Raw genomic sequence first — 23,788 nt, 5'->3', positions numbered from 1 at the left:
CGGGGGGGGGGGGGGGGGGGGGGGGGGTCTAACTTCTATCCTATCTTGAAAGAGGATCATATAGAGGACAGCTCTTAAGTCACATGATGTCATCCCTAGCAACAATACAGAGGAAAATTGTTAGATTTGGAAAATTAAAATCATCTCTTGAAATAGGAATGGGTAGAGGAATCATGATACATCTTCTCAAGCCACACTACAGAGAAAGGCCTACTAGAGGATCAAGATGAAAGCTATTGATGCACCAGACAGTTTTCCTAGCCATGACATGGTGAACTTAATATAATTTCTCTCTGAAAAAGGGGCAAGTAAGGGGAATATCAAAGAGAAAGCTGTTGTTCTTTAAGACACAGCACCAATAATTCTGAACCCAGAAAGAGGTGTGAATTCAGTCATGTCAGCTGGTTTGAATTTTTTTGAAATGATTCTGTTTATTGGAATTCATATCAAGAACTTTACTGAACAGAACCTAGATATTTTAACAATAGAAGACAATTATCATTTACATCAGTTTTGAGATGTAGATGGTAGGTATTCTTGTGAGATGGTAAGATTGTAAGTGTTTGTTATTGAAGCACTGCATTTGTAAATGAAAATCATTAAAAATTAATGGATATTTGTAGTTGTATGTAAACTGAGTGTCTCAAATTTTTATGGATATTTATGACTATTTTATGTATTGAAGTGCAATACATATTTATATAAATGAAAGCTATTTGTCAAAGGCAAATACATGTATACAGGATTTCAATGAGTATTATGATCCCGCTGTTATAATAGTACACCTCACCAGGGGATTAGAGTTAATATTCTTGTCAAATCTTATAGAGCATTTCAAACCTGTTATACATTGTTAAATATAAATTAAAAATAGTTACATTCAAACCATTGGATTAAAGATTAACTGAATCAGAAATCATTAACCTGTAACCCTCTACTTGTTTATATGTTTACTCTCACTTCTCTATCTTGATGTTAACTTGAGAGAATATTGTTGTTTTTGATTGATCTGCACAAAGCACAAATGAAATAAATGGTTACCTCAAGGTTACCTGCAGGACTGTAGCTCCCGGTCTGAAAAAATTCGGATGGACGACCAGGTCGTCCATCCGAATTTTTTCAGACCGGGAGCTACAGTCCTGCAGCTACCTCAAGGTATACAGGAATTTGATATTTGTTTTCAGTTTAATTTAAAAAGAATAGTGAAGCATACATGTATTGAACTCCTGTGTATCATACCCAGGCTGTACCCTATACATGTCTCTGTTCTACGGAACATGCATTTAAACTGCAATAACCCTAGTACAATGTTCTATGCTGAAAATGGTGGTATAGCCTAAATGACATTTTGTTCCCTCTACCAATTGATATGGAATCGTTAATATCCGTTGGGGTTTAATTTTCGTGAATTTCGTGGGTACATCCTTAACGAATCGTAAATTTTTTTCTGTATTTATTTTTAATTAAAATGTTTTCATAAAGTAACGTCTCGGGAATCTGTTATAGTCGGACAATCCACGAATATTGACACCTTATTTTTTAAATGAGTCCACTATCACCATATTCATAATTGACTGAAATATAAGAATATATGGTAGCTTTGCGTTGTGACATTTACCTGAAAAGTTTGCGATTTCTGACACCTACTTAAAAGATTGAAAATACAGTTGATCTTCGGTATGTCGAACACTCATATCTCGAACACAATGGATATACCAGAGTGATTTGTAAGTCCAAACTACTTATTTTTTAAGTAGGTTAGCCTCGATATCTCGAATACTTGGAAATCTCGAAGTTTTTAAACAGTCCATCTAGTTTGAGAGAACGAATTCGAAGTTTGACTGTTTAATTTTTTCCCCAAAAGAATGGGCAGGTGAACATGTATTTAATCTGTCTTAATTATACTCCAGTCAGGCGGACGACTGTGCATTACGTAATTTCCGGTCAATGTTGAGAAGGTATTGGACAGACATAACACCGTCTTGTACATGGGTTTTTGACAAAATGTTAATTGTTTGGGGAAGTAAAACCAACACGCTATACCATACCTGGATAAAAAAAATAGCAATCTATGTCGTAATTGTCAACTCACCTTAAATTCATAATGTATGTAAATGTACTTCAGTAGAAATGATCAATGTCACCAAATGTTTTAAATAAATCGATTTTTCAATTTTTTTTTATTGTAAAGCAGAAACCTAATGCGACCAAAATTATGTTTCGTGGTTTTTTTTATTGAGTCGTAAATCAATTAAATCTGCTCTAGCTTTCTCCGAAACAGATTAGTTATTGTCAGATACAGCGGGAAAAAGCTGGTGATGTTATTGGAAACGGCCGTCTGCTAAGACCCCCTAAGAATGTAGTGATGTCATCAGCTGAGGCTTGCGATATAAGATGTCTTGATCGATTTTCTCCCTGAAGTGATGAAGCTCTTTATTGCATGTTAGAACAATAAATCCGAGTAAAGCCCCAAACAATGGTCGTAATCCTCCACAAGAAAAAAACCCGGAGGAATGGAGAGTGTATAGTCACGAAAATTTGGGCCTTAATATTTTTGTGTTTTTCTACGGAAAATCGGTTTTATTTTAATTCCTGAGAACAACTATGTGTTTCTATGAATCCTAAAAGTCAAGGAAAGGGCAACAAAAAAACAAACAAAGGGAAAAAAAGGAAGAAAGACGCAAATGTAAGTAGTGACGATGGAAATCATAACAAAGTCAATGTACTGAGTACTTCTCAGGGTGATAGTAACAGTAACGATAGCATTTTCACTGAAGTGGCGAGAGATTTAAAAGTTTGCTTTTCGACACCGATTAGCTCGATCACAACAATGAATCCAATGCATGCTATGAACTATAATGTATCCCCTGTTGGTTTTCAACCCCAAAACCCGTCTGTAGCCCAGCCCGTTGGATTCATAGCGCATACGGACAGCCAATATGAATCAAAAATAGACAATCTTGCTCAAAAATTAGATCTTATGTTCCAAAAATTAAACAAACTCGACAATATCGAATCCAAAATCAACTCATTTGAGAACAAGATGACCGCTGTCACCAAGGATGTAAATGAACTGAAAAAAACTGTGCATGAGCTGGAAAAAAGTGTCAAATTCACTAGCGAAAAATTAGATGAGAGTGAAAAAAATAATTCAGAAATTAAAACAAAATTACAGAGCATACAAACTCTTGAAACAACTAACGCCACTCTTTCTGCCCAATTGCAAAAGTTAAGTTGTGAAATGAATGATTTGAATGAACGACATGTCGACCTGCAGTCACGGAGCATGAGGGACAATTTAATCTTTCATGGAATTGTCGAAACAGATAACGAAAATTGTGAAGACAAGTTAAAAGAGTTCATTGCAGAAAAGTTAGAAATAAGGCACACCGTAGAATTCCATCGAGTTCATAGAATGGGGCGCAGGGTGCACGGAAAAACGAGACCCATCATTGCGAAGTTTGTTCAATTTAAGGAACGGGAACTAGTGCGGAAAGCAGCCTTTACTAAGTTAAAAGGAGAACAAAATAGAAATTATGGAATTAACGAACAGTTTCCGCGTGAAATTAATGAGAAGAGAAAATTACTATATCCTTACTATAAATCAGCAAAAAGACAGCAGAAGCGGGCCCAACTCATATATGACAAACTTTACATCGATGGCGAATTATTCACACCACCACCCCAAGATGACACAAACAATCCACAACTAGATCCTCCGACACGTTCTGGGCCCACCGAATCGAGACGGCTATCAGCAGCGGCACCGACGTTCACACCAAGACCCAGGGGCGGAGGTCGAGGAGGCAGAGGACAGAGGAGATAGGGAAACCATGGAGGGCGCGATGAAAACGTGATTGATGACCAGCATGATTTCTATGGCACCGACTCTCTTAACTATTCTCAGACTGATACTTCTGATGATGTTAACCTACAATATTCTGGAAATATTCTCAAACTATTATCCATAAACGTCTGCGGTATCAACAGACGTCTCAACTATCCAGAGTTCATAGAACTAGTGAACCGTTATGATCTATTGTGCTTCACCGAAACAAAAACAGACGACCTGGACACCATCGAACTGGACAATTACGCATTGTTTGCGAAAAATAGACAGGTGTGTGCGCGAATCCGGTCGGGTGGTATCGTCGTCGGGTGCCGTGAAAACTTATCTAAATGTATTACGCCTATAGAAACAGAATGTAAATATGTTTATTGGTTTAGGGTGAAGGGTGAATTGTTTGATTGTGAGAACGATGTTTTATTTGGTTTTGTATACATCCCACCTCAATGTTCAAATTATAGTTCATCAGAAGCATTTAACGAAATAGAACTTGAGTACTTAAATTTAATTTCTCAGTTTGACTATGTGTGTTTAACAGGCGATTTCAACGCCAGAGTATCTGACAAGAAAGATTTTTTTGAGGAAAGTGATTTGTCAAATTTTGAAGTATCGATAGACACAGAGTGTGATATCCTAACTGATGTAAACAAGTTGAATATTTTTAACATTAATATTGATAGAAAAAGTTGTGATAAAAAAACAAACTTTTTTGGAAATCAGCTGTTGAATTTTTGTAAAACAAATAGTTTATATATAATGAATGGAAGAGTTAACGGAGATGCAGATAGTGGGAATTTTACCACTACAAGATCAAGTGTTGTTGACTATTTTATTTGTAATGCAGATTTTTTTAAGTTTGTTAAACATTTTGAAGTATTAGATTTTAACTGTCTGTACTCTGATATCCACATGCCATTGACTTGTCAGTTAAGCTGTGAAATGTTAAATAACGAAAATTATAAGGATATATCATATCATGTCAATCCTACACAAAGAATCAGATCATGGGATCAAACCAAGTCGAGCGAGTTTTGCCAAAATATAAATACATTAAATTTATTAAGTATTGAACAGACTATAGATGATAAAGTACGCGACTCTGTCGAAATACAGAAGGAAGATGTAGATTTTTTGTTCAATAGTTTAGCTGATGTACTATTATCCTCAGCCAAAACCACTTTTGGAACATTTTTACCGCGCAATAAAACTTCGGTTAGAAATAGCAAAACAAAACAATGGTTTAATGCGGATTGTTTCACAGCAAGAAAAAATTGTAGGAAAATTAGACGCAAATTCAAGTTATATGGAACCAGCGTGTTTAAATCCGAGCTGCAAGGAGCACAGAAAAAATATAAGCGCATATTAAATAAATCTTACAAAGTTTATAGAAATAACCTACAGCGTAACATTAAAACATTAAGAAGTTCAAATCCAAGAGAATACTGGAAACTCGTGAATGATAAAAGCTGTAACGAATCTAACGATATTAACATAGTAGATTTTTATGACTATTTTAAAACTGTTAACGCGAACGAACATGATTTAGATATTGAATTAGACTATTCTTCCTTCAATGATAGATGCGAAGATACATTTTGTAACTCTTTGCTCAATGACCCAGTTACCGCGGCCGAAATTCTTGAGGTTGTTAAAACTATTAAAAATAACAAATCGCCGGGACCAGATACTGTTGTTAATGAATATATTAAGTCATCCATTAATATCATGATACCATTATATGTTAAACTTTTTAATTTAGTGTTTGATACTGGTATTATTCCGGAAGCCTGGTTGGTCGGAAACATAAAACCAATATATAAGAAAAAGGGTAGTTATGCTGACCCACAAAATTACCGTCCGATTACTCTTTTGAGCTGTCTAGGAAAGGTTTTTACTTCTGTATTGTGTAGAAGGTTAACTACTTTTGCTGATAATGTTAATCTTATCAGGGAAAATCAGAGTGGTTTTAGAGAAAATTATTCTACAATTGACAATATGTTTGTTCTTTACTCCCTGATTGAACTTTTTTCACTTAAGAAAAAGAAACTCTTCTGTGCTTTTATTGATTTTAAAGCTGCATTCGATAAAGTGTGGAGAATAGGATTATGGAAAAAACTCATTGAATATCAAATTAAAGGGAAATGTTTAAGGGTTGTTGTCAATATGTATAATGGCTGTAGATCAAGAATATTTTATAATAATGATTTTTCCGAATATTTCCCTTGTCAAAATGGTGTCCGTCAGGGAGAAAACTTATCTCCGTTTCTTTTTGCATTATATCTTAATGATCTTGAAGATTTTTTATCACATGAAAATGTCATAGGACTAAAAAGCCTGTCTGAAGAAATTGAACAAAATTTAAATTGTTATCTAAGAATTATGATTATGTTGTATGCAGACGACACTGTGCTGATGTCCGAAACCGAAGATGATCTACAATATCAGCTTCATTGTTTTCAAATGTACTGTGAAAAATGGAAATTACAAGTGAATGTTGAGAAAACTAAAATTATTATTTTTGGCAAAGGTAGACAAACCTCAAATGTATCATTTTTATACAATGGTAACGAAATAGAAATCGTCAAGGAATTTAAATATTTAGGAGTTATCTTTTCAAGAACAGGCTCTTTCTACAGTACTAGGAAATATGTAGTGACTAGAGCTACCAGAGCTATGTACGCAATAATTAAAAAGTCAAGAGAATTAAATCTATCGATTGATTGTCAACTTGATATGTTCGACAAAATGGTTGTTCCAATTTTATTGTATGGTTCTGAATTGTGGGGTTTTGAAAATTTATGTATCATTGAAAAATTGCATCTTAAATTTTGTAAACTTATACTTAGTCTTAAGACGTCCACACCAAATTTTATGATCTACGGTGAACTTGCTAGATATCCATTGTGTGTGAAAGCAAAAATTAGAATGTTGAATTTTTGGATAAGATTGTTGAAAGGTAAAGAATCAAAATTGTCATATATATTGTATAGTTTTTTACATAGCCTAACAGAAATCAACAATTATAATTTCAAATGGGTTGAATGTATACAGAATATTTTACATGAATGTGGTCTAAGCTATGTCTGGTTGACGCATAATGTAGAAAATGAAAAATGGATTTTAAATGTTGCTAAGCAAACTTTGATTGACCAATTTCAACAAAAATGGGTCTCTGATTGTAACGCATCTAGTAAAGGATTGATCTATAACTTGTTTACCAATAACACTTTTGTACCTAGAAATTACATAAACTCTGGTGCTTATATGAATAACATTACTACATTAGTTAGATTTAGAACAAGCAACCATAAACTGCCAATTGAGACAGGCAGATGGAACAATGTACCTAGAAATCAACGATTTTGTAATTTATGTAAAAATAACATTGGCGACGAATATCACTATATCATGATATGTCCAGAATTGAAAGAATATAGAAAAGCTTATTTACCATCAATGTATTTTAGACGACCAAATGCTTTCAAATTTTTTGAATTATTTTCATGTAAAAAATTAGCTGTTATTAATAACTTATGTAAATTCATCAATAACATTAATAAGAGAGTCAACTCTCCAGGTTGATGTGTACAGTATACACTCTTGCTTTTTGTTTAATATTGTATGTATTGTATATTTTCTCTATGTTGTTTTATACAATATGAGAATAAATAAAATGAAAAAATGAAATGAGACTCCTTACTATAAGACACTGGCGTAATTATATAGGCAGCTAAGGTTATTAACATTGTCTCATTAGCCACGGTCCGGAGTCCGCAAAGCTCTCTCCAAACGAGAGAGGTTTGTGTACCTACATATGTTGGCCGTGGTTTGCGACATTTAGGCATTAAAGCAAAATGCTATTATGATAAACTAGAGAGAGGTTAGATTTTTTATATGTTAAAATTAACAGTTTTCTCTGGGTTTTTTTTAAAACTTGACTATTTATCTTATGCAGAAACATTTATTTAAGGAATAAAGAACCATTTTTTGATCACTTCATAATATTCAAAGAATGATTCGTTATTACTAATATTTACTTAATCTTTAGCAATTTTACGATGAAATATTAAAAAGTCATTTTTGAAAAGTACTGGACTAAGACAATACACAATTGATTCGTAGTTTTATCTAAGACAAAGGCGCTGGAAATTCCGAAATTGTAAATATTTTTGCATGAATTTTTTTTTTCTTACAGTTGAAATAAAAATTTAAAACAAATAAATAACACCCCCCCCCCCAACCGAGGGTCCTTGATTAGTGCATTAACATACTTCTATATGCCTATATTCAATTCCTACTATACCAGTAATGGCGTAGGACATTATGGTATTAAATAATGGTTTTCTTTTTATTATGTTTTTCAATTTTCAATAGTTGAATGAAATGAAAATCCTGTTGATTTGATGCACTCGCCACAATACCTTTGCGTGATGGCAACACATTGTTGTGGACAGATATACCGGACCAGGTGTCTATGTCATCTATGTAGATAACATGACATGTCTAAACAAAATGAAATTTTATAAAAATGATTTGAAGTGATTTAGACCCTGTTTGAAAAGCACGGAATGAAATACTAGAGAACCTATGTTTTGAGATTACATAATGGCCAGATCCTTCTATATGAATTCTTTTTAATATGTTTTCACATTGCATTGAAGTTACAATAAGGAAAAATCTTCATGCACTAAACATACAATTCTATCTTTCAGTGTATTTGACAATAGTTTCTTCTTATAGACTGTTGTTCTATAGAGTGTGGAAATACATACACACATAAAGAGAGAGAGAGAGAGAGAGAGAGAGAGAGAGAGAGAGAGAGAGAGAGAGAGAGAGAGAGAGAGTTATCGTTACGAATTGAAGAAAGAAATATTTAAAACCCACGTCTTCAATTGTATTTGAATATGATATGGTGATTTAATATACGACAGTTTCTTCAACAGAGAATAAATACAGAACACACTTTGTAAAGGAACTTTTATTCATGGTATATAAAATGACCCGGTATTGAACAATGCGATACTATTACAAGAAGAAAAAAAAAGATTAAAATCAGAAATCTTTGACGTAGAATTATGGATTGAACAAAACATTTAATTGGCCGACATTGTTTGTTGACATATAAATAAGAACATACATGGTTGGATCAATGGCCAATGATAAGTAATAGCTCGAAGGCTGCAGTGGAAACGTTTTTAAAAAAGCCGATCATGCGCACTGGAGTGTAGCAATGGTATAACGAAGCGGAGCTAGGGTTTTAGTGGCGTTCAGTTATGGGAGGAAGGACTTAAATCTTAAAACACGTATTTAATATCTAGAGATATATATTTGACATTGTTTTACTGGGTTCAAAGGATTTAAACAGTGCGCTTTAAGATGATTATCTGGGGGGTTTAATTATATTATCCCTGTCCGTATAGCCATGCGGTACAGAGGGAGTATAACGCTTGTTTAGATATGTGGAATATCAATTCTAGGTTAGGAATTACACGGAAAATTCTGATTTGTGTGGGTAAGTATTAATATTCATTTGTTTTATTGTCTAATATCGCCGAGGAAGTTCAACGACAGGTCAATACATACGTGTTCTTTATTGGTGACTCTCAAAAGCAGAAATTCTATATAGTGTATAATCTATAGTTCTTATAATAGATTTTGTTTCAACGAAGATGAAATATGTATACGCCTATTTAATAGATTATAGAAAGTTTGTAAAAGAAAAGATTGATTGAACTAGCACCTATTCCAACCTACCGTTCTCTCACACCGGAATATTCTTTTGATAATATTACCACGAGAGTTTGAGAACACAATGTTAAAATTTGATTTTGTCATAACATCATCAAAAATTCATAGCGCTCTGAAAGCTTTGTTTAAAATTATAATGTTTTATCGCAGGGCTGTAAAATTTTGACGTAATTCCATACCAGTGGTCTGCAGGACTTAACTATAAATCTATAGTGTGCTATTGACACAAGAATTCATTTCCGACTACCGATGTGTATTGTGTTAATACATATGTAAATGGTATCCATTCTGTTTTATTGATCCCGTAGTTGGATAAACAAACTTAAACCCACCGAGGTCGAGTTAAATTTTACATTAATCTCTTGTTTAACCGACCTTAGACAATCCAAGGCGAGAAAAGACACGGGATAGAACTTTGAAGGGTCTATAATTGCTTGAAATGCTCTTGATTGTTCAAGATACTCCTAATTTCCAATCTAAACACTTTTTAAATTAACAACAAAAATCATTATCTAGTGGGTTTGATATTATCTTTAGTGTGTAATTTCATATTCAACCCACTTTTCACTGTTAATAGATGAAAACCCCTTTAATTTGAAAAAGCTGACACGAATATTGTCAATATTCGCAATTAAAAATCCCATTTGAAAGAGTGATTATGGAAATTGGATCCGTGTGAAAGACTTCATTTTGCAGAGTGCTACATCGATGACAAAAGTTTTAAATTCTGCCCCGGTCGATTGGAATAATTCTCGAAAGAGTTTTCAATCTCATCCAAATCAATTAATCAACGGTCTTTACAACAGTATTTGCACTACTGAATAATTAGTCCATTAAGTAAGTCGATATTCATTACGCAATTTATTAAATTGAATTGAGTATCTCGTAGAAATTCAATGAGTATCTTTAGAGTCTTTCTATCCGCAAAATATTGAAAATGAAATGTAAATCATAAATATACAGAACCTATATCACTTCACATGACAAATGCTTTTCAGTTTGCATTATGAGATACTCAGTTTCACAACAAATAGAATAATGCTTATTTGATCTATACACTAGCTTACGATTCCTAACACACTCCATCCCAATTTATAACTGTTTATTCTCATAAAAATAATAATGAGATGAATGTAGGTTTATTTAGAGACCAAAGATTTCTCCAATGTAAAGTTTTATTATGATGGCACTTCAAAATTGCATGTAATGGCTTTTCCCTTTAATATATTAAACAGGATCAAAATCACTTTCATCGTCAGCAATAAAGAATCCTTTTTGCATTTGTATACTTAAAAGTTTTTAAATAGAATAAAAATAATTGCACATAGCACATAAATGTAGTGCGAAATTTTAAATTTCCCAGACATTAAATTTCAATGTACAACAGATTTGTGAAACCAAAACGTATAATAGCTCTCTCTCTCTCTCTCTCTCTCTCTCTCTCTCTCTCTCTCTCTCTGAAAGAACCGAAAGAGTCTTACGAATGGCTTTCCATTTGTATTCAATCCCATTTGTCTGATGTCAGTTGTATGAAGCTGCGAAACCTATTCACCGGTCCATTTTTTCAAAATATAGTCTATCAATCAAAACCCATAAAAAGGGGTAATGGCGTCACAGGAAAGTTTAAAATTTGATATAAGATTTTATATATTATGTTCGACAACATTTACTACTTTTCAACGAGAGTTTAAGTCTTATTCATCGATAATTTCTTTCATTTTTGGGCTTGCCAAGATTTTCTTCACGAAAAAAGATTAATGTTAATTATAATGATATGTGCGTACTAATCGCCCCTTTTTGTATTGTACAACAAATAATACAGTGAATTCAGCTAGATACTTCTACATCTTAAAATGAAACTTGTAATACAAGACATTCTTTAAGAATGATTTGGCATTTATTATTCATTTATCCCCATGCTGTATGCGTTTAGACCATTTATTCTGTATAATGTAGAATTGAGTTGCTTTACACAATGTAAATAAACCTAATTGCAAGTTACAGAAAAAGTTATTCAGATAAATGTATCACAACAACCCCTTGATAAAGCCCCCCCCCCCCCAAAAAAAAAAATAAAATAAATTCTAACTTATTTGTTTGTACATCTAATTTTGTAACATCGCTTTATGAAATCAAAATGAATGTTCTTGTGTTGGGTCGTTTAACCCGAAACAATCCGTAAGTTCATTTACGCGTTTTATTGCTCCCATGTAGCAATATATTTGTCACCAAATCAATTATTGGTAAACCCACAAACAGATGCAATATTGTAATGATAATCAAATACCGATAAAACCAGTAAATACGTAAAGATCGTATGTATACCATGGCGAGAGCTTTCATCCCTGATACTATATGTACATATATGTATATAATGGTTGACGGTTTGTTTAAATGCTGCTATATAGGAAGACATTTTTTTCTTTGCATGTTTCCATTTCTGTTTTGGGTTTGTTGTCTGACGGAGTCTTAACAATGTCCAGAGCAAACACACGCACACTAGGTAATTGTGGCTGAGAGTTTCTCTTCAGGCCTGCGTCCAAGTCCTTGTCCTATATAGTTACTATTTTAGTGTATTTAGTCCCAACTCTCTAACGACCGTGTAAGGAAAACGTCCATTTATTTCCGTCGGTAAAGCCTTATTGTCAATACTCTTGAAACATTTAATGAGAGAATATCCCTGTTTATTTTATAATGCTGCAAATATGAGAGGATATTGAATAGAGACTTTCTTCTTATCAAAGATTATTAATTTTAAGAAAAAAATCATAGTTTTAGGCAAGGTTTAAGAAATCATTATAAAAGGTTGTAAAGTGTATTCTTGGCTTGTTTCTTTAGATTTTGGATATGGATTAAAAAGGTCTAATATTCTATCAAAATAAACTTGGTTCTCATGTGAAAATAAGTAGAGTACATTCCATTGCTTAGCGTTCACCTCTTGAGGTGAATTGTGAAAGAAACAAGTCGATGGATATACATGTAGCTTGATTAAGTCTTACTCATTAATTGATGGATAAATACATTCAGAATTACTTAGTAATTGATGGATAAATACAATCAGAATTCAGAATTACTCAGGAATTGATGGATTAAAACTTTTGTCCTACAATGTAATAGAAGGATAAAAACCTTCAGGTTTACTCAGATATATATGGATGAAAATCTTTAGACTTCTTCAGTAGTTGATCAATAGATACCTTCAGGCTTGCTTAACAATATTAAAAAAACACCGTTTAAATTTATAATTCGTAAGCAATAAGATAAGTTCGGAGCTTTTCTGTCCACCAAGAAATGCTAGTTTTTGTAGGTATTAATATAATAAACCAACTGCCCTGAACTTATCTTCTTTCCACCGCCAATTCAAGATAGATTTAATAAATGGCTCTTTATCATCATAGTATGAAACCAAATGGTTTTCTATCCGTTACACTGGTATCTTTGACTACCACAAAGTCTGTTACGGTAGCAGAAAACCATTGGTTCCAACGTTCATAAAACACTGGCACAAACAGATCTTTTCAATGATTTGCTGATGTATGTACACCGTCTGTAAGGAATTTGTATAATGTGTTATCTTTGTAAACCTATTGAAAAGAAGTTTATACAAAATATAGCAAAACTTTAATAATTGGATACACCCGCTTTGGCTTTTTCAGTTTACATATGACAAAAGAATATGGCCATAAAATTTGACATCGTTTACAGATACTTGTATGACCCCGCGGCACTCTTTGATTCATAACATACCATTTTGTCAGTCTACGGTACTCGTTTCTTTGGCTGTTCCATAATTTTCATCTCCAAAGGCATGCATTTCCATATTTAGTGTTTGATACTAATGAATGATTGGGTGAACAATTCGTATAGGTTTGAAGGCCTAATCCGCCAATCTGCATATACATGTAATTTAGCAGTCCATTGGAGGACTTCCTTGAGGTTTGATTGTCTGAAATCACGTATTAACAAATTTTTTCGTTGGATAATTAAAAAAAAAACCTTGTCCACATATTGATATTTAGATAAAATACAAAGTGACAAATAAACCCAAAGGAAATATTAACTTAAGAGCCAGGGGACAGGAACATTCGCTCTCTCGCCAACCTGGCTGCAGGTCTGTTGCTCCCAGTCTGAGAAAATCGGATGTAATTTGTTGGAATCGAGTAATTTGTATTTAAATAAGATTAATCAGCCTAAAACTTGTGCAAGTTTTTTTTTGTGCGCCGTAAATTGCAACTTTTTAACACGTAAGAAACTGTAGCTCCCAGGAAGTCCGTCCGATTTTTTCAGACCGGGAGCTGCAGACAACCTTGCACTGTCTGACATGAGCTTTGAAAATTACCCAAATTCACTCGGTAATATTTCATTGTATTTAATGAAAACATTTGTAATGTTGAAAGGAACATCGCCTAGAAGATTGTTGATTAAAATAGAATACGTCAACGATTGTATTGACTCACTACGACACCACATATGTAGTTAGACAATAGATTTAAGCTTTGGGTGGAATACATTTGGATATTCGATCGATCTCTAGAATTATCGATCTTTTCTCATTTTGCTTGTCCCCAAGATGCTGTTCTTGTCAAAATTAAAGTTCAACATTAAAGGGGCATGGTCACGATTTTGGTCAAATTCTATTTTTCTGTTTTCATTATTTATAATGCTTTAGGAATGCATTTCTAATCATCAAATGTATTTGAGAGTCAGTCGTAAAAGCGAGATACTGGGCTTGCAATCCTTTGTCATGTAAACAAGGCTCATGTCCTGTTTTTGTTTACATAGGTTCAATATACCAGTGATAAATCTTTTTTAAGCTGATTTGTCTATCTTCTTATTCATTTTTAAGCATAAATGAACAGTGTAGAGCGTTTAAAAAATTCAATATAGGTCCAAAACTGGAATTTTCACTTCAATATTCAAAATGTAAACAAACACTTTGTTTACATCGCAAAGAATTGTAAAATCTGTAAATCGCTTATAACTGAACGAATGACAGTAAAATTAAAATCTGGTCGCCTATTAAAAATGCCTTATTTAAGGTTTGTAAACATTAAAATTGGAAAAACAGTTTTTGACCAAAATCATGACCATGCCCCTTTAATGGTACAGTGGTGAAAACTTATTTCTAGATATGTCAGACTGTTGAATATTTCCACTATTTAAAACAAAGACACATTTCATGTGAACATCAAACATATTCTAAATCAATATTGTGTAAAACTCAGAACTGGGTGACTTAGAAAGTAAATTAAATTACATGCTCATTAACTTGATGTTGTCCATATAGGTATGGGGTTTTAAAACATTATTACTAGAATTTCTGATCTTCCAGACAAACGAAAGACGACCATATCACGTTTACTTGTGTGGAGCTCTTTTGTGTTTACTGCACAAAAACGACTACCAGAGCCTAACTGTTCTCGCCTTTCTCCTCATCAATAATTGAGATGACTACAGTTTCATATTCAGACATTTTGATGCGTATATTGTTTATTGTGTCTGGCTTTGCTTTGTGTATTTATTATGCCATGTATCAATTACAGGGAAGCTTTTGTCTGTAATCACTGAAACTGATTGAAAATCGATCTTCATTGATCCACCTCACTTACCAGTCTCTTTATTCTAGTACCCGTGATCATCGAATTTCAAGGTCTCTAGTTTTAATAACTTGGTTTCATTTTTAGTTAAAATATTGATTAAATTCCCCTGCTTGTTTCATGAACACATTATCTGAAAGAATGTAGGCGTTCAATATTTCAGCGGACACGAGTGAAATGCTAATGTGAAAATCCTTATTGTGTAGAATTCTCATTTGCAACAGAATAGGGAATATTGGTATTAAAAACCGATATTCCTTTTTAAGAAAAAAATCGGATTTTCAGTTGAGTGGAGTTAGTTATTAGGTTCATTTGAGATCTGTTGTCTAAAAAATTGATTTATTTGAAAGACTGATACCAGTATTAACAGTTCAAATTTATATTATAAACTTCTAATGAACAATCGTTATGTTCAATGTATCAAACTTTTCAAAAGATACCATATGCATATACATGTGTCCATGAAAACAAGTAAAAGTTTGAAGTTTAATAGGTTTGATAAAATCGATATCATACTAGAACGGGTGTGATAGACAAGTACTTTTACTTCAATCAGTTTCTAAATTTCATATTAGAAAATAATTTCAAACCGTTGATATAATGCTTAATCCGGCAGCAATGTTTTTGCGCATGCACAAAAGACATGCATCAAATTCCCTCATCATGATACGTCATTCGAAACCTTCAATATATTTTGAAAATTTCAGTTTAAATATTAGAAGGAATAGAAATCAACATTAACAATTATTTGTGAAGTAAACCATTAAATCTCGTTCAGCTACCACTGTGTCGAAATGAGTTGTTTGTGTTGTGTGACCTTAAGATTTCCAACGAAAAGTTAAATCTTTGAGAAAACAAAGTCATACACAGGTACGTCTCAAAGTAAAAGATATCAAAACTAAGATTACAGTTCCATAAGAATATGTGAACAGAAGCGACAATGCTTCAATCGTTCCTACACGTGAAGATTATAAGTCAATTCAACCTTTTATCGGTAGAGACCGTGTGTGCCATACATGTGGACCAACCATAGCACTTAAGTTATATATTATAATAAATGCAGTTTTTACGAAGTCCATTTACTATTCATCGGCACAAATATAGCAACAAGGTTGAACAACAGACGTAAATGAATTTGTTGTGAAACAACCTTCAATAGTTCAAGATTTAAATAATTTATATCCGATATCTTTGAAAAATAGAGAAAAAGACAAAGAACTCATTGGATATTTATTTTTAACAAAAGAAATTACAATACTACTAAATCGATTTTTCACTTGCCTTGCTATAATACATTTTGTTGACGTCAAACAAATAGAAAAGAAATATTTGTTTTAATTAAAATTCAGGTATGCATACAAACAAACATGTAAAAGAATAAAATATGATATGGATTTCAACAGACTTTACCCTGTATTATGGCACCATCGGGCAGTTTAAATTCACAATTTTTCACGAACGAGTAATCCTGAAAAGCTTGTATCCTGGTTTATATTAAAAAAAAAGAAATTATTGACATATTCACAATCATCATATATCAATTTTCAATAAAAGTAAAAAATAAAGCTATTTCAAAGTAAATTTGACCGACTTTTTATGAATCTGTCAATATAATGACACTTGCACATTATTTTGTAAAGATATCATTGGTTAAAAACCCACGCAAATTATGACATCTTTGGCATCTGCATTAAACATTGAACTTCAATTAGGTTCTAGACGAACCACTTTAATTGTACGCTTTATCAATTTCTATTCTAATTCCATGGAGATTCGCATCTTGTTCTTATTATTTGTAGAGGAGGAAAAAAAACTAAGCGCAAAATAATAGCTTGCAATGTACTAGTAATTGCTAGGTAGATAAAGAGATTGATCTGTCAACATAAAGAAGGGATTTGTGGACAATGTCTTTTATGTACCTTTAAATAAGAGGTTACGGTCTAATCGACGTCTATGGGGAGATTATAATACAGATGAGTATCTAGATTCTGATTTAATAATCAATACAATGGTTTTTACAATGACTAGGCGTAATAATGATATATACCAGGTTTACAATTACTGGGCCAAAACTCCATTCTAAACCCTATCTACATGTATATACATTTCAATATAAGGCGATTAAGAGAGACATTTTAAAGAATTATTGCACAAGATCGTTGGATTCGAATGACAGCTTCATGTTGGTGATTATCTCTTGCATTTATATACGACATCCATGTTCCTTTACTTGACTTGGGTCAACATTATGTAAAAGACACATCAAGAAATATTATTTCTTTATAAATATATAATAAACATTTGTCAGAAAATAAATGCACTAGCACTAGCTAACACCAAAATTTGGTACTTGATGCCAAATAAGTATAGTAATTTTTCTGTAAAAATGTGAAGTCTGAAAGGAAATTGCAACAAAGTATTTCAGATAACTCATTTCTAAGTAATCAGCTTTTCCAATGAAAGAGACTATACAAATATAATGCTTAGTTCTGCGTTCATCAGAGTGGTAAACCATGAGCACAATATTCAAAAACTTTGAAGAGAAAACACTGTAATGTATCGATTTGTGCGCCACGGTAAATTAGAGTAGAATACAAAATATAAAAGACAAGAATCCTGTTATTTTATTAATATCTGATTCGTTTCTGATGCTAATTTTCAGGACGCAGTAGAGATAATTTGATAATGCTGTAAAAAAAACTTTAGGATATCGATCATGAATATAATGGACGCATCCGTGTAATGCTGATATCAAAGTACCGCGGCCATAAAATGTACCAACATAAAAATATTCAAAATCTTTAATTAAAACTTTGAAATGGGAATTAAAGACGTTTTAAGTACAAAAGAGTTGATGCAAAATAAATGTGAATAACATTTTCCCATGAAGATGTAGCAATTGAGTATCTTTTTAAGATTCTGCCATCCTTGATCTAAAAGAAATACATATCGCAAAAAATAGAGGCACGATGTTATGTTCTTGGGAATTGAAAATAGAATTTCGTTTATTTGTATACTTTAAAAGGTATCATTTTAAATTCTTTACATGTGTAACATATTACATGAATATTTTAAACATTTAACCGTTCTAATATTTCATTGAGGATTTTTTCGGTATATATTGAGAACGAAATGAGCACATTTTAATTCCTGACGAAAATTTATGTTTTAGTGTTGTTTTATTCCATTTTTAATCTTAGATTTTCGGATAGACCTTTATCAAGTTAGAATAAGATCTTTTACTCTCCCGTATTTAATGTTGCCTTGATGCGACATATATAATAAAATACGGGTGCCTTTTAATTAGATTTTAAGAAAAATAATCTGTCTTCTATGAAAAAATCTCTAATCAAGTTTTTTTCTCCTCCTTGTAGCGGTGTTGTTTGAATGCGTTTCCTTCGTGAAGTCAGGTAAGTATTGTGTTACAAATTCTGTAAAACTTAATTTTACACGTTCCATGTTATTCTTTAGAACAATTTTAACAAGAGCTTGGACTTTAGGTAGTTATGTCAAACAGCAATGTGACGTAGGCATATCTATTTCATTGGTGGTCTCTCAGCCATGGCTCTTTGAAATCAGCAAGATTTGTCTGGCCTTTGAGCATAGACTTGGTAATCTGTGTATATTTCACTTGAAACCAGCGTCATTTTTTTTTTTATTGTTTTGACGCAAGAAAAATTATTGTCAAATCCTTTCGAAAGTAAAAGGTCTTGTTAAAATGGTTCTAACTCAATATATTGCATATCTGGTACTTTTGTCTTTTTTTGCTCTTCATTTTTTTTATTAGATTCATTTTGCCCTTTTGTGTTTTGCGATGATCTGTTTTTCACAAGCTCTGTGATTATTTATTTATCGTTAGAATAAAACACAGAGAAAGTAATTCAGTTTTGGATTTCTCCTATCGTTAATGATACAAACTAGAAAAAAACATTCTTAACTCTTATTCTTTATTGGAAATCATGTACAGCTTCATCGCATAACCCTTTGTAAAATCAAACCATAAGGGAAAATCAATACAATATCTGGTAAAGTAATCTTCAGAAAGTAAATATGTAACATATCTTATATCATTTCATGACAAAATAAATATAGAGTTGTGTGGTAGCTGTAACAGGACGGTTATTTTCAACCCTTGTTGAAATATATGTTGTCAACAAAGTAATCGCCCATTACGCCTCATCGGAAATCATTTTCATTTTAAGTAACTAACAATTACATATAAAGTTTCGAAAATACTTTTTTTCAATTTTGGATAGTTTAAAAAAATCTAAAACGATTCTAAATACAATGACAAGAGTTTTCCTAAAACACACGGAATACATATAGAAACAAAAGATTCCACTAAATGAAGTTTTATCATAACCGATAGAAAGAAATTTGCCGTCTTTTGACAGTTTCCCTTTTCTCTTTCTTGTTGACAGGATGTGGTGGTTACATTGAGTTGACAGCCAGTGGCTCTCACGACCTTTCCTCCAGTAGCACATATAGTGCCTACTCTAATTGTATATGGGTCATAAAGGTACCGGATAAGTATGTCGTGAACGGGGATTTCACCTTCAGAGGCGAGAAGTCTTCCGGTGGGGCGTGTGAGGATTACTTAGTGGTGGGTATTACAGTAGTATTAATTATTCGTTGACAACAATTTTTTGTGAAGTAAATCTAAAAAACCTAATGTCTTTACAAAGTAAAAATATGACATCAATCTGAATTAAAAAGGCAATTGTCCTCGAACAATTAAATATTCATCTTAGAAATTCTGAGTTTAACAAAATCCCAGAAATTTTTATGCCCTCGATTTACAACATGCTAGGAATATGCTCAAAAGGATGAAAAACAGCAAACGACACAAAATACTGTATATATAGCGCTGGAGTTAATAAAATAACCATCCTTTTTCAGGTGACAGATGGGTCTGACTCTGCCAATGAGCTTCTGAATACTTGCGATGACCTGACCAACCACAAGCTGAACTCGACCGCTCGCTGGATGTACATCCAGTTTAAGGCGGATGGTGCTACTAATGTACAGGGTCTGTCGGCCACAGTCAAGCCAATGTACACAGGTTGGTGTCCCTTTACTACATAATCATGTATACGAGGTGATTAGAAATAGCATTATATTGTTGTACTCAGTCGTACTATATGTTCAAAGAAAGATAATTGTGTTACCTGTCCATATATTTGTACACTGTTAAAGAAAGATAACTTTGTTACCTGTCCATATATTTGTACACTGTTAAAGAAAGATAACTTTGTTACCTGTCCATATATTTGTACACTGTTAAAGAAAGATAACTTTGTTACCTGTCCGTACATTTATATAATGTCAAAAAAAGATAATTTTGTAATCTATCAAATGTCCATATATTTATCAATGTCATATGGTTTTGTGACCTGTCTTTGTTAGAGAAAGATAACTTTGTAACCTGTCCATACATTTATATATTGTCAAAGAAAGATAACTTTGTTACCTATCAAATGTCCATATATTTATCAATTTCAGATGGTTTTGTTATCTGCCCATACATTTATACACTGTTAGAGAAAGATACACTGTTAAAGAAAGATAACTTCGTAACCTGTCCATACATTTATACACTGTATGAAGAAAGATAACTGTTACCTGTTTATACATTGTTAAAGAAAGATAACCTTCTTGCGATACTCAATTTGTGTCTGTGTGTGTGTTGTGGGGGGGGGGAGGGTGGAGGCTATAATGATATTACCTGTATAATCGTTTATCTGTTCCATACATTCTAAGAAGAAATTGTTTCCTTAGCAAATTTTTCGAGCGACAATTGATAGCATCAAATGCTCTTGCTGGAGATGTTAATTTGCCAGTTAATTGTTGCAGGTACTGACATGAGTGCTGAAACAGATCCCGTACCAAGTAAGTTACCACTCTCACAACCGCCAACTAATGAATAGAAAAGTGTGAAGACTTTGTTTTTATTTACTTAGTGATCGATATAAGTGGGTCTAGGAGTTACATGCTGTGGATAAACCAGTAAAGTTATCGAATGCTGACCTTTGATCTTTAAGTTAGTAGAAGTCATAACCAATCTGTGTTGGGATTTTAAAAATATTTATTATTTATTTATTATTCCATAATTGACTTGATAATTTAAGTGAACCGCGACCCTTGGCATTAGAATTGAGTCGCTTAAAAATATAAGTATACTTAACATTGATTATTTACTAGTTATGAACCAAATACCGTGGGTTCATTAATATTCGAGGTACCTATATTTTTGTAAATTTCGTAAGTAATCCTTTTCCAATAAATAACCACCCCAACGTATTGTGTCGTCTTTATTTAATGCAGATTCATGGAAATTACATCACACCTAATAAATTTGAATGATTTTACAGTACTCTGTTTCTGTCGCTTAAAATTCCTCAATAATACCCAGAATCCATTGATCAAAACTTTGATTTAAACAATATTTTCTTGTTTACCTCAGAGTGTAAGTCCCACCAGTTTTCCTGTTCCAACAAGCGCTGTATTACAATGTCCTACCGCTGTGACGGATTTAACGACTGCGGCTGCGTGGCGGACTGTGACGAACAGAACTGTGGCGGGATATCTATGTGTAAGTACATGCGTACTCAAGACAGGTGTCCGAAATGCACTGCAATCAGAAAGATGGATTATATGCGTCGTGCATTGAACATTTTTATCTACATTTGTTTTTATGTAATAGTAATAGACTATCGATGTAATGAAACTAACTGAAATGTCAAAAGAAAAAAAAATCCAAAAAACCCGCAACCAACCCAGTCTTTAATCAAAATAATGAGCTTTATGGATCTGCAACTGGATAAGCTCCAATTTTAAGCAAAATATTCATTTGGTTAAAATATCATCTAAACGGCAACAAAATACGTGTGATTAAAAGGTTTTAAAAAATAAATACGTTTTAAGTGTGAACTTGTACATTTTATTAAGCACGATGTACGTTTGATTATAAATGCAGAGTATATAATACAATCTTACTAAAATGTGGCTGAATACAAATTATTTAGATATTTTGACCTATCATTTCAGCAAAAAGTTCGTACATGGGCCTGGGAGCTGGGTTAGGGACCGCCATGTTCATAACATGCTTCGTAAGCGTGTACGCCTACGAAAAGCGACGGAAACTGAAAGCCATGAGGGAGGAGGAGGAATCAGAAAGAGCGTCCAGGAGGCGGGGGAGGGCCCGGGACCAAAACAAGGGCAAGGACGATAAAGAGAAGGACAAGAAAGTCGCCTGGCATAGTTAGTTACACCGCCATTTTGCCAATCACGTGACAGCGAGAATTATTTATGTATCCTGCAATAAATAAAATGAGGGATTGTGATTGAATCACAGAAGTCGGTATCATTCGATGTTATGATAATGCATCATCATTTTATGTTCGATAAAAACAATGCATGTTACTGACCTTTGCGAGCAGAGCGCATGAACAATTAAAATATGATACATTTCGTAAGACATTTATCATTTTAAAATCTTAAGAAATGCATTTTTTTTTTATAATAATCACGATACTCAGGATGATGTATAGAATGTGAGTGAGAAATAAAACTTTGTGAAAGCGTGTAAGTTATTGTCACGTAATATTTATTGTAATAATTATTGAGGTTTTTTTCGAATACTAGTACTTCGTTTACTAGTATATGGTTTGTGTGTAAATGAATTTTAACAAAAACAAATACGATTTTGCTTGTTTGAGAGGGTGCAATGCCTCATTCCCCCAAAGCTACATTTCATTTTGTGTCTTACTGACTACCTAAGCACAAGTTCCATTGATTGTTTTGATCCTGGTTTGGAATACATACGTATAAGAACCCCAGCCGAACGATAGTGCTATATCGACTTTCTGTAACATCATTTCCGACATTTTGTCGTCTTTTGTTGCCCTATCCATAAACTTGTACCTCTGTATGTCTCAAAACTTGTATTTAGTTGAGGGAAATTATTAACAAGTGAATGAAATTTATTTAATAACTCACAACTCTTATTCCAGTAATTTTGTCCCATTTTAAGATGTTATATGTTAAATTTGTTATGTTTGAGTGAAATAAATAAATGATATCTCCCATCTTTTTGTTTGACTTTTATTTATCATTGTCTCCTGTTGTGTATAGTTCAGAAGATAGACATCTTGCCAAACACCGAATTGTAGAAATTTTACGAGAAAAAATGCCGACAGATCGGAAAACGCTGTAAACAGTTTTAAGTAGTTAACCAATTACAAAATATACCTCTCCAAACTAGGCACGAGTATTTGTGATATATGAAAATACCTTTTTACTCTAGTTTTTTATTTAACAGTGTTTTATGAAGTATGTTAAAAAATTTAAGACATTAATATCAAAGCAAAGTCAACACTCATCATTAAGTGATACCTCCTAAAAAACTATGATTAGTCCAGTAATATTAAGCTTCCAATGCAAACATATTTTGCAATGCTGTGTTTGATGAATAAATGACTGTAATACCATCAATTACTGTCAATTCATTAGCAAGTTTTTTGTCAATTTCTCTGAGGTCTTGCAGCTTTTTGGACCAAAGGTTAGGTTTTGTGTTGTAAAATCTCTGTGTGCCTCG

At 32.9% G+C, this 23,788-nt stretch overlaps 1 protein-coding gene across 1 annotated transcript; it reads left to right on the top strand.

Annotated features, from left to right (window-relative positions):
- Window positions 1-9,033: 9,033 nt before the first annotated feature.
- LOC128186006 (deleted in malignant brain tumors 1 protein-like) lies at window positions 9,034-23,281 on the top strand. The gene is made up of 7 exons (XM_052855737.1): window positions 9,034-9,359; window positions 18,567-18,602; window positions 19,614-19,795; window positions 20,092-20,254; window positions 21,046-21,081; window positions 21,656-21,784; window positions 22,240-23,281. The coding sequence occupies exons 1-7, from the start codon at window positions 9,305-9,307 to the stop codon at window positions 22,455-22,457; spliced, it is 819 nt and encodes a 272-aa protein (XP_052711697.1). The 5' UTR covers window positions 9,034-9,304; the 3' UTR covers window positions 22,458-23,281.
- The last annotated feature ends 507 nt before the right edge of the window (window positions 23,282-23,788 follow it).

Source organism: Crassostrea angulata, chromosome 5, assembly GCF_025612915.1.
Source record: "Crassostrea angulata isolate pt1a10 chromosome 5, ASM2561291v2, whole genome shotgun sequence".
Lineage (NCBI taxonomy): Eukaryota > Metazoa > Mollusca > Bivalvia > Ostreida > Ostreidae > Magallana > Magallana angulata.
The sequence above is the reverse complement of the archived record's forward strand: the minus strand, read 5'-3'. Positions and strand labels throughout refer to the sequence as shown.

Coding starts and splice junctions, on each gene's coding strand:
- LOC128186006 (XM_052855737.1), top strand. CDS start 9,305: ATGTGGAATATCAATTCTAGGTTAGGAATTACACGGAAAATTCTGATT. Junction 9,360..18,566: donor GAAAATTCTGATTTGTGTGG/GTAAGTATTAAT, acceptor TCCTCCTTGTAG/CGGTGTTGTTTGAATGCGTT. Junction 18,603..19,613: donor CGTTTCCTTCGTGAAGTCAG/GTAAGTATTGTG, acceptor TCTTGTTGACAG/GATGTGGTGGTTACATTGAG.